Below are 12,745 nucleotides of genomic sequence, written 5' to 3'. Positions count from 1 at the left end.
GGACCAGACAGACAAGGCCTCTTTCCGTGGATCTTACACTCGAGAAGGGGAGACAGGTGATGAATCAGTAAGCAATGAACGCATAAGATAAGTTCTGATAACGACAGGGGCTGTGAAGGCATCTTTAACTTCCAAACGACCTACAGACTCGGGGCGAAGGACACCGAGCATCCTCCCATACGTCTGTCCTGAACTTCCATGTCATTTCTAACTGTCCAGAAGTGGGACTGGCTACCCCTGTGGCCAAGGAGCTCCCTGACCACAGTGGCTGCCTTTTTGCTAACCTTGGCGTCTAATATAAAGCCTGGCACATAGTAGGGCTGACCAAATGCTCCATGATGAACGAATGAATGAGAGTGAATGACTAGGGACATATGGTCAGTATCTTACACTGGGTTTTCTTAGAAGCATCTCTAGACTAGGATGAGACCACTAGCAGGTGTATTCGGGAGGCGATTCCAGGAAGCCGTGGAAGGGGAGCAGGAAAGTGAGACTGAGTGGGAAGGAAGCCACCAGAGGGGTGGCATCTGGTCGCTCATGTGGGCACCTGGGGCTGAGTCCTACTTAGGAAATCTGGGCGACATAGTGGGACTCGTCTCAGTGTTTTCCCAACCAGGGGGCAAGGGAGCTGGGCACTGATCCCCTGACACCTGTCGGCCTTCTTTAAAAGCTGCTCCCAAAAAGAGTGAGTCCCCTCCCTGGCCATCCGGTCCCAGCTTGAGTGCAGTGGGCTCCAGTAGCCAGAGAAAACCTCTGGGCAGAGTCACAGAGCTGAAGCTGGAGAGCTACAGGTTCTGTTCCAAGAATGATGGGCAGCAGCAGCTCACGGGGCCAGCGGTACCTGCTCGGGCCAGCTCCGTGCAGCCGGTGAACTCCCCCAGGACCTAGAAGCCGAGCCGTGCTCGCGGACAGCGGAGGCAGCGGGAGAAAGGAGTTTCTTGCAACAACTGGACCTCAGCCAGCACGGACTTTATGACACACTGGTGACCCTTGGCTCCCTTCCGCCCCCTCTCTCAAATTTAACTTGATATTTGGAGCCCCTGGAGCTGGAAATGAGATCTTATTTTGATATTTAAACACTTGTAAGTGGTGAGAGACCGTATAGGGACTTAAGACTGTTGAGTATTAATTTTAATCCCTAGAAAGTGCCTCTAAAGTTCTGGATAGCCAGGTTCAGAAATATTCTGTTTTCCCCACAAAAGCCGCCTTGCCAGTTGAGATTGAGCACCGAAGTGACAGATATGATAATAAATGAAAATTTATTTGGGAAAAATGAACCAACCACATTTATTTTTTATTTTTTGAAGCATCTAAAAGACTGGATATAAATTTTGAATGATGGTTTATATTTGCTCGTTTTTTTTATTCAAAGCGGCTTGTGTGGTGCTGATTACACCCCTTTTCACTGCAAGCGCCCGAGAGAATTTCTCTTTCTTTGTCACTGCCAAGGCCCTTTCTTTCCTTTGCTAGGGTTTAAAAGGACAAACTATGAACCCTTAAGGCTTTGGGTTTGAGGGATGCCAAGAAAGTGACACAGGCCATTATTTCTAGGCTCATGAAATTATATTTCCCGAATTTCAGTATACTTCATGAGCAAGCGCACCACGAGCTAAGAAAAGCATCTAATTACAGTGTAATGCTAAAATCATTTTTGCAAAAGCTGAATAAAAAGATGATTATCAGAAACAGTGTTCTGCCAAATCTAATTGTGCCAAAATCAATAATGAAAAGCATTCCATTTGTTTTTGATCTATCAGAATTATTGTTTTATCACAAATACCAGTACTTGTAATGATGATAACTGAGGCCTCACAATAAACGTAGCTATTTTCAAGCTCGATCCCATCGTTTCTTTTAAGTTTTAGCCTCTTTAAGCATGTTAACCTTTGGAGAAGCAAGGCTGTCTTAAGTTTTCAAGAACGGTCAATTCTTTCTTCCAGCATTCATTCACGAGCCCCTCCCGTATACCGGCCGTGATGTTAAGTGCTGTGGGAGGATTAGCCACAGTTCCTGTTCTCACGAAATCTACACCTTAGTCATCAGATAAAGGAAAAGGAAAAATTCCTTATTTCCATTTTAGAGGCAAGAAAATAAAAATCTCCCCTTTGGGGACGTCTCTCAGCATAGAAAGTAGAGTTCAAACAGGTCGCACCTATTTCTAACCGAACCATTCCGGCAGTAAGCCTGAAATTCCTTCCTCCTTCTCGTGTCCTCAATGAGAAGCCAGTTTCTTAGTCGGTCGATAGAAAAATGCCATGGACAGATTTGTGTTTTTATCAACAATATTATTCATCAGCGTACTGAACCTCTACCCGATACCACATAATATAATACATCTTTAGTTTCCATAATGTCTTCCACATGATTTTATCCCCAAATGCTTTACATACTTCACTAAGACAGCTATAGAATTAAAATAATAAATCAAAGCAGGGGACAGAAAGCAGAGAGGTTTATTCAAGGGAGGAAAAGACAGCTTTTCAACGAGACGGGGAAAAAAGATGGAGAACCCTAGTTCGTCTGTGCCAGTCCTATAACTCATAACTCTTTTCTCTGTTTTAACTCTTTCTTTGGTTTATTGTCCCAGGCAGCACTACTTGTCCCATCTCTTACAAATCTTCCTCTTGAAAAGACAACTAGGTACTTACACTTGAATAAGAATCTCAATTTCCCAGCGATGCCTTTTTCCATGCTTTGTTATGATGCCATCTCCCCCAGACATCCGAAAGCTAAAAGAATAATTTAATACCTGAGCACAGGGTTTGAACCGAGTGGACGAAGAGGTGAATTTCTGGAAGAACTCTGGTGGACAATGATCTTGAAACTTAGCTGCCCTTCTCACTTTTAGTCTGGGATTCATTCGTCCAAAAAATGTTTTTGAGATAATAGGTGTTATGTGGGAGGAGCAATGCAGAGACAGAATAGTTAGCATAGTAAATCGGGAGGCTAGAGACGGCCTTGCCAGTAAGTGGCTGTGAGCAGAGATCTGAAGGAAGAGAGGGCTGAGCCAAGCAGTCATCTGGGGAAAGAGCAGAGGGAACGCTCAGAGCAAAGCCTAGAAGGAGAGAATGGTCTTGCTACTTTTTGAGGAAAAGCAAGGAGGAGTCTGGGGTGCCTAGAGCGGAGCACGCAGGACGGAGAGCGGTCGAGGATGGGGTGGGGCGGGGAGCAGTGGATTGTAGAGAGAGCCTTGTAAGTCACGGAAAACCTTTCCGCTTTTACTCTGAGTGACATAGGACGCAATACGTTAGTAACCACCAAAATTAGAACAATAAACGGGAGTTGGTCAAAATGCTTCTCCCTACGGCTTCTGTGGTTGCTGTGCATCCATTCTCCACCTTGACCTCATTTACCATCCTCGTGTTCAGTCTTCACGATTGTCCGCCTACCACAGGCCATCTTGAGTTGGGAGGTAGGAGGGCGCAGTGGCTGAGAGCATGTGTTTATGCGCTCAACAAACATTTCGTAAGTGTTCTTTTAGGCACTAGGGCTTCAGCCAAGAGCAGAGACAAATGGCCCTACCCTATGGAGCTTACCTTCCGGTTCCTGGGCTCCGGAATTAGCTAGCTGGCTCAAGTAACTACTAGCGTGTGAGTAGTTACTCAGTAATTACTAGCTGTCTGACCTCTATCTGTGATTCGGTTTCCCCATCTATACAACGGGATAGCAAGAGGACCAACTCGTAGGGGCTTTCGAAGCTTAAATTTGTGTAAAACTTCTAGAATAGTGTATAGCATATAGGAAACCCTCAATAAATATACATTATTATTATTATTATTATTATTATTATTATTATTATTATTGTTATTGTTATTGTTAGATAAGTAAGTACCGAAGAAAGGAAACGGGTTACAGAGGCACCGCGGCGGGTGGCGGCAGAGGTGGAGACCAGAACACAAACATCTAGCAGATGAGACTGTACCGTCTCCCCACGCCTGCGGGACACAGGGCTCGCCTTGACTCTGTCTGAATGGACTCCATGCTGCCTGACCCTCCCACTTCAAGCCCCAGTTCAAACCATGAGGCTACGAACACAAAGAAGGAGACTATGTCCTCCTTTTACTCCTATTTTATGTACTGTTTGGGTTCATTTTCACGGTCAGTGTCATGGCAGAAGCCCAGCTCCCTGCACTCGAATCACCCCCAAGCTACGTAATAACAGAATTAATTCTTCACTGCACCTCCCTATCTTCCCTTTGTTGTCCTTCTTATTGTTTGAGAGTTTTTCTAGGGCTATAAAACTACAAAATGAAAAACTTCGAAAGATTTCGAAGTGTGTCGTCAGCTCACTGAAGCCCGGCTAGCGAGGGAAGAGTCTCTCTGTGCGGGTCAGTGACGTTTCCCACCACCAATGGCGTCCGCTTCTTTCCAGCTGAGGCTTTACGGGCTAACTGTGGTCTCCAGCCCACTGTGGAGGCGCTTTTGTCCTCTGAGGCATGCTACCCGATCTGTACAATCGCCACAGAGGTCCTACGCGGTCATTAAGCCGGATTACAAAGTGCCATGTAAACGCGCCGTAAAGGCAGGCATGACAAAAGCCATCTACTCCAAAGAGGATTCCCTGCGCTTCCCACCGAGGGTGGGACTCCATCCTTTTCATAGCAAGTGCCATCTTAACATCATCTCTAGGGTTTGGATGAGGTTTACAAAGTCCTGTCACCTTTTCATTTAATCCTCGCCGCAATCCTGTGAAGTAGATGGGATGATCTCCATTACATGGAAAACACCGAGCCTGAGACAGGCTAAGTGACTAAAGTCAGATCGTCACGGGCAAGCTGTGGACTCAACCACGGGCCGCTCCAGCGCTCCCTTTGCTGTATCCCACATTCGTCTTTCCCGCCACTCCTACTCCCATCAGTCAAAAAAAAACAAAAACCATTCAAAATGTACACCAGGGACTAGAATGCCTAACCCTGAGAACGTCAGACAAGAGTCACGGAGTCCTTCAGGCTCACTGAAATTGCTTTGCCTTCAAACATCCACGCCAAGGCATGAATTGGGTTCTTAACCCAGGCAAAGCCGTGCAAATGACTCCCAGATGTTGTGAGCTGATTGCCAACACCCCTACTGGCCATCGGTCAGACAAAGGACTTGTTTAATAGAAAAGTACTCTGTTTTCCACATCCCCTGCAGCGGGAGATGGGAAGGGGCTGCAGACACTGCCCATTCCCTTTAGCATAGATCACCAGCCAGAGTGAGGTGGGCTGGGCCATGAATGCTGCTCTGTTATGGTCGGCACACCCCAAAACAGGACAGTTCTGGAGGCTGCTGGGGTTGGGCATTGCATGTCAGAGTTATCTATTCGAAGCATTTTAGAGGTTTTTTTTTTTTGAACCACAGGCAATTGCATACTTCTCTTCATCCTTCTTTGACTTAATAAACTCCTAGCATATAAGCAGTACTACTGTTAAGTGTTCACTTGCCCAGGGACTAAAGAAAGCCTTCACTGTACAAGATTATATGTGAAAAGCATTTGCTGTAGCCTGTATAACGAGGCACTGTTTGAGCTGGCTGTCAGCGGGAATGTGGAAAAGACTTTTAGGCAGGATCTTCCCTGTAATAGCTGGATACACAGCGTCATGAGTGTACAAAGCACTAGGTCCCACAGGGGGTTGATGAGCGCAGCAACCTGAACCTGAACGCAGGTCCCCAGAGCCGGGAGCCAGCCCTCTCAGCTCAGCCAGACCCTGACGCCGGACCCGAAGTGGTCTTGGTTTTAATGCCACCACAACCTCTGGCCTCAAGGGGACACCAACCAGATCAGTCATAAACAGTCACTGATATGCTCCAGGGCTTAGAGAAGGCCATTAGGTAACACAGGAGCGGTCTACAAAGATGGAAGAAATCGCACGAGAGGTCGAGAGGGACGGAAATATAATAACGTCCCTAAGAAAAGAGTGAGTCTGGGCAAAAGTCAAGGAATTGGAGGAATCGGTGGAAGAAAATGAGGCACATGAGAAAGAAGAAGCAGAGCGAACGGGTCCCACGAAATGAATTTGAGGGCAATGCAACATCCAAAACACTCCCAACCCAAGACAGATGTATTTTTAGTCAGTAGTAAAAATTGTGTAAAGGTCGTAATCTTTAAGAAGAGAGTCAACGAGCACGAAATAACCCCATTACTGGAAAACGGTGAGGGAGAGAGAGGGAGATGCTCTAACTCACATGATGAACCCAATTACGAGCATAAGGACAGAGCATAAAGAATTTGAAGGCACTGAATAGTCTGACGTAACCAAAACCTGGGAAAATACATTTCAAAGGCATTTGCTTACACTAAGAAAATAGGAGAGTTAAAAATATATATATTGATAATCGAAAATGCCCTTGATATCATTTTACTTGAAATTTTGACTTGACTTAAAAGTTAGGGTCTCACAAAGGTTTTGACCTAAACGTAAGAGCTGTACACAAAAAAGATGGCAGTAAGAAGCGATGTCTGAAAACAACTGAAAGCAGACGTGCTCACCCACGCCACAGCCATGGCGGCATCCGTTTGCCAAACTTGACCTTGTCTCTGAAAACTCATGGGATAGATGGTGATTTTCACTAAAACACTTGCTCTGACTGTAGACTAAAATTTTCCGGAGCTTCATTTTCTCCATGAATTAAAGCAACAACATGATCTTAATTGGTTATTCAGGTCATTTGGGAAAGAACATCAATGTGAAGATATTTAGTCATCTGAAAGACTCATTTTATTGACCAGGGTTCAAGGCAATTCTATGCATAATCGAGAATTTGTTCACTGCCTTTCCAATAAAAATGAGGATTCTACCACCTCGACCTACAATGATGAGGTTCACCCAAGAGTTTTGGTTGGGTTTCATGCACTTCATATGTTACAAGGCTAAGAATGTAATTACGTGAACGTTTATTAAAAGTGAAGTCATCAAATGGGAACATTGAATCACTTCCTACTTCACCATTTTGTATTAACATGGGACCCGTGCAAAGGAAATTCTCTCATTTGAAAAGTTCAAAGCCAACACATTGATAGTTAACCAACTTGAGGATCAATTGTGCCAATCTCTTTTTAGGATTACTATTAATAAAAATACTATTTTTTTTATGATTTTATGATGCCACCGTTACTACATTTTTCCCCAAAGAGGTGTTTTTTCAAAAACTGGATACTGAAATTCTGAAGCAAAGGCAAGTCTACCAAGATGCTGATATTTAAAGAAATATAGAAATTCTGGCAAGAGAGGAATGAAAAGACAAGCGCTTTATGTTTCATTATTTTCTAAAGCAGTGTTTCTCAAGCTGTCCACGGCGAGGAGTCACTTCTTTTATTTCTAATTACATTCAAAATATAAGCCTCACTTTTTTATTCTTAGACTCAACAGACGTCAAATTAACTTGCTCCAGAAGTTTCTAGATGCTTCCTCCCAGTTACTACACTCATCACAGACCAGTAAGGGTCGGCCCAGCCACCGAGCACAGACCTACCACATTTGGAGTGTCCCTGGCCCAAAGTCTCATGGCTGACTCAGAACTGGAATTCTTATTTTATAGACGTCGAATCTCTGAAATGCAACAAGGCCCACCCACATCTCTACCCAGAGCTCTGAAAAGTAAACATTTAAAAAGAAAGGCTCGCATCACAGAGTAAAGTAGGCAGCTGCACCCTCATCAGACTGGGTTTTTGCTGTTGCTTTTCTACTTATCGTAGGAAACAAGTTGTGGGGCCAGCTGATTTCAAATGCTGTTATAAGCAGCGATCATCCGTTCATGATTACAGGGAAAGAAACCTCAAGTGTCTCACTGTGCACAGTTAGCACAGAAAACAGCATCGAAGGCCGGCTAGTGAGAGGAAATGAGGACCAGCTCCCGACTCCGCCACTTCCTGGCTGTGAGGCTTCGGGTCAGTAACTTAACCTCAAGGCACTTCTTTCTCTGTCCATAAAACAGGGGAAACGACAGGATCTACCTCACAAGTTTAAGGGAGATGTGGCCTGTGAAGCATTTAGGACAGTGAGCGACGCCTACTGAACGTTCAGTCAATGTCAGCCACGTGGGCCACAAATCTGGCAAACGGCGCCACTGCCGTGTGAAGTGAAATGCTGCCCAGCACAGCTTCTTGAGGGCAGGCCCCACCCCGTGTCCTGCAGACTCAGGGTGCTGCGTTGCCATCGCACCGTCAAGCGGAAAGTGTTTAGAAGTGGCGAGCACAAGTTGGAGGTGCAGGAGCTGACCGTGCCCTCACAGCCCCACTCAGGAAGACACTCCCATTCTTTGACATAATCCAGAACGACCACAGCGTTTCCAGCTTGGGCACCAGCAGCAGACCCAGATCTCACCCCTATCCGAAGCTGCTGTGCCATCACCTGACAGCGGTGCTTTAGCTGAAACAGAAAAGTCCTTGACACTCAGCTCAGTTTGCTGCGTCACGACAGAAGCTGGGCCGATCTGACTGATCGCGTGGACCTTTGGGCGTCCAAAGAGGTGAGCTACATCCTCGGTTCTGTCTCTTGACATTGCGGGCCTCGAGCAAGTCACTCAGTCTCCTGCTTTAGGCCCCCGTCAGTGACAGGCAGGTCGTTAGGATGCTGCCTCTCACTTTGGGAGGTGTAAAAGCAGGGCGAACAGACCAGTGGGTTTGTGGGGGAAATGGACATACATGAGAGAGAATTGTTCTTTTTCACATGGCACTTTTTCCCCCACTGTACATCGGAAAGCCTTTCAACACAAACCACGTACTTTTGATGCCTTACGCCATTACGCTCCGAGTGCTCTCGGCATTCACTACAAACAAAGAAATCCGAAGGATTTAGGCAGCCCTGTGGGTCATGTCCAGCTCTTTGAAAGTTCCTCCCATGAGCCGTTACAATGTGAAAGGATGAGTTCCGGTCTTTGTGTCATCGACACGGCTCCCCCAGCCATCATCGCGCCACCCATGCCTGTGCCCCATGCACCCCTGGGCTGTACGCGCGAGCCTCGGAGAAGACCGTCCTGGCCAGTCATTTGCCGTTCCGTCCCCGAAGTTTTCTTGCTTGTTCGTGAATCCTCCTCTGAGGAACGTGAAAGCTGGCCTCAAGCGCACGGTGTGGCCGCCACTCACGTCGACACCCTCCTTTCAACAGCCATTCCCCAACTCTAATCACGCTGCTGGTTCACTTGCAGCGGGAAACACTGTTTTCCCTCAACACTGTCCATCAGAAGCCCTAACCTTTTATTACTTCTTGCTGCCAATCCTTCTTCTGGGGTTTTCTGTGAGTCAGTCAATGCGTTAAAAAAAAAAAGAAAAGAAAAAAAATCCGTGATGGACTCTGAACAGAAGGCTTTTCACAAAGTATTTCAGGTTAGGAGCTGCCCTGGACGTCGACTCTTATCCGAGCACTTTTGTGCTCTTCAGCAGAGGCCAGGTTGTCATCCAATGTAAGCTCGATCCCCCTGAGTGATGGGGACCTTACTCCCTCGCGTGGCAGTTTTGAATCGCGAACAAGTTCTCCCTCGCTCGGCGGGGCGACCGCTCCCTGCCTTCATCAGGTTTTACGCCGCCTCCACCCACACGGTCGAGTGCTCTACAGATCCAGCCAAGTCCCTCCGTCACGTGATGGCCCAAGAGGTCGCTGAAGGCCGACTCTCTTCTCCAGACTAAATGTGCCACGAGGCAGCTTCCTGGTCCTCGGGCACTGCAGTCACCTCCTCTGGACAGGCTCCGGGAACACACCGAGGTCCTGGGATCCTCTGCGCTGGGGGACTTCCTCACACTCTGTTCCACCTCTCTATTCCCTGCCTGAATGGCACGGACATGACCTCCCAGTGAGCTTGCTCGATGGTCCCAGACGACACGGACATTCTAGCCCAGACACAGCTAACACGATAGGCCCCGTGGGAGGGTGGCCGGCCACAGACATACTTCCTGTGACTCCGATACAGTCAACGTGGCACAGCTGTTTGCACAACGGCACACGTGGTGCCGAGCTATAATCAGAACCTCGAAGCCCGTCTTCCAACAGGCCCCACGTCCCGCCTTGACCGTGTGGCTGTCCCGGACATTGGCCCTCTCTGCTCCTCCCCTCGCTTGCTGCTTCCTGATCGGAGCCCCTTCTTCACACTTGCGCTCTGGATGGGACCACTTACGGGGGTATCAAGAAAAGCCGTACAATATCGCTTCTACTGACCTACTGGGTAAGTCCACATCAAATTAATATGTGTACGGTACTTTATAATTGATGATAATCTCGTCTTAATCTTCAGAACAACCCCGAGGGGTGGGCGTTTGCCTCATTTCATAGACAAGAAAACCGAGGCAGACCTGGAATTGGGACCCGCGGGGTCTTCCGATTTCCTACGTGCTGCTTACTCAGGAGTTTGCTAATCTGAGGAAGAAAGAGTTTTCCAAGGTCACGTTCCAAGTATCAGATAAAGAAAGAGTCACGGAGAAAAGAGAAGCGGAGGAATTTGGTTTCTATTTCTGGCTTTGCCGTAAATGAACTCACAGGTTCAGTTTTCTGGTCCTCAGTTTCCTCATCCATAAAGCCAGGGGCCTGAATTCAGACGCTCCCGAAATGTTTCCCTGCTCAGCTGTCCATGGTCTGCTGCCCCTGTCTCCGCCATGTTGCTAAAATTAGGCGGAAAACATTGTTGAAATACCTTTCTCTTTGGTTCCTCGTGTTTGTAAGGTTTCTAAGATTAGCCGGATAGTATCGGATAACTATCCAGCTCATCCGTCAAGAAGGAAGAAAACCGCCATCTATTTAATGGTTAATTTTTACGCAGTTCACTTTCTGATATGAAAAGACAACTCTGGGAACACCAGCCGCAGGGCTGCACCCACAAAGGCCCCCACTCCACGAAGACCATCTTAATGGCCACGCATTCTTCGAGCAGCGGTTCTCACTGACCCACGGGACGCGTTTGGCTGTCACAGTTGGGTAAGGTGCTATAGGAATCTGGTGAAGAGAAGCCAGGGAGGCTGTTAAACATCTTACAATGCATGGGACAGGCCCCCACTACAAAGAAGTATCTGGACCGAGACGTCAAGCGTGCTGAGGTTCAGAACCGCTGTCTCAAATGGCCCCAAACTCTTCCCAGCGTTTTAGCGAAACTGGCCCACAGGAGAGGGGAACCAGATGGGCCGACGTGGAAGAACTGCCGGCCTGGACGCCTCTTACCTTGCGAAGAAGGAAGCGGCCACGGAGGTGCCCGTGGAAGGCTCGCTGGCCACGCAGGGGCCCTGCGAGGCCGGGAGGCTGCAGGCCGCAGGCTTGTCTGCATTGTAGCGATTCAGCGCAGCTTCCGTCAGGCCCTCTCGGCCAGTCTCCGTCATCAGCTGGGAGATCTGAGGAGGAAAAGGGACACTGAGCTCGTTACCTGTGGCTCACCGACAGCATCTCTCCACTGGGGTGAGGGGCTAGAGCTGGGGGAGAGGGAAGGAGGGAGGGCGAGAGGGATCCGGCCCCCATGTTACGTGGTGATGCTCAGGGCTTCTCTGAGGCTATTTCCCAGCGTTTTAGCTCGGATATCTCCTCATTTTCATTAAAAATAATGGAATAAAATGACTCCCTGACATCGTAAGTTTCAGTTATGTCTGTGTCTCTCCCGCATTTGGAAGGGAAAAGCACAGGCCATTACCCACACTGTCTGCAGCCTAAGACCAGGCCAGAAACATCGACCAGCGCCATTGTCTTACCAAGAACGTCCCCAAACGTTCTCAAACAGACGAGTGGGCAAAGGCGTCATTTACTTAAGGGAGAAGTGAATGTACTAATCAAGAACACGAGGAATTAAACAAAACGGTATTTGTTGTTGTTTGCTGTAGGCAGTCAGCACGCAGATGACTTAGAGAACCTAATAAAAATAGAGTCGCCATGAATTCCCATTGGAGTTTTTTGGGGAGGGTTTAGATCATTTTAACAGACTTAATTTTCTTACTGGTTTATTAAGATAAACGGCTTCCATTCTATTTGCAACAATTGCCTTTACAATAGAAGTTCTAGTGGGTAGGGCTGGGTCCATTTTGCCTAAATCCACATAATATGCTATGAAGAACCGTACTTCTGGGCAAAATGAGAATCTTGTGTAGAAATATACTTTTGGAAAGTGCTAATCCCCTGACAAATGTAATAATTATGCAGGCAAGTCTAAATGTGCTATTTTAAAAACCTGTTACTTTAAAACTTCAGTCTACTTGCAAAAAGGAAAAACTGTTGAAAAAAGGAAACTTTAGTTTAAAAAAAAAAGTCCCCAGCCAGTTTAAAGCTCTTACACGCTGAATGGAAAATGTTTCTAATTGCCTAGAAAATGCAGGCACAATAAAGCAAAGATCAGAAACAGTTTCCACTTTGTAACTGAGCAGGCCAGTAGGCCAGTGAAAGAGCCCCATTTGTTAACCTTTGAACATAAAAACATTTGTACTTTTCATTATTAGCAGACTAGCCATTACTCGGAGGCCCATTGACTTGAAACTTTGCTCAGCTTAGATTCACGCTCTTACTTGGAAAGGGCTGGCATTATTCAGCTGAAATTCTGCCAGCACATACTTTCTTATTCTCATTCATTCAATGCATTGTAAGGAAACCCGACTCACATCTGAGAAGCCAGAGGGGAGGCAGCAAGGGCAGCATGGTCTGGAGCACAGCCCTGTGCTCCGCAAGGGCACTGCCCAGTGCAGACGGAGACAGTCACCTCTCTGTGAGCTGTCTCTGCTGCCCGCAGCTGTGGGCTCCTTCCCTCCACCAGCTGCCACTCTCCTGGAGTAATGAGGCAGACTAGACAGGGCAGCTGAAAACAACCA

The 12,745-nt window shown here is 47.2% G+C and overlaps 1 protein-coding gene across 1 annotated transcript in view; it reads right to left on the bottom strand.

The window, feature by feature from the left end:
• The window catches only part of KIF26B (kinesin family member 26B), a 385,762-nt gene that overhangs the window by 184,829 nt on the left and 188,188 nt on the right, over positions 1-12,745 (bottom strand). The window contains 1 exon segment of the mRNA XM_039883253.1: positions 11,124-11,290. Within this exon segment, the coding sequence (XP_039739187.1) occupies positions 11,124-11,290 (167 nt within the window).

This window comes from Pteropus medius, unplaced genomic scaffold, assembly GCF_902729225.1.
Source record: "Pteropus medius unplaced genomic scaffold, Ma_sr-lr_union100, whole genome shotgun sequence".
Taxonomy (NCBI): Eukaryota; Metazoa; Chordata; class Mammalia; order Chiroptera; family Pteropodidae; genus Pteropus; species Pteropus medius.
Note: the sequence above shows the minus strand (reverse complement) of the source record. Positions and strands in the feature narration are given on the sequence as shown.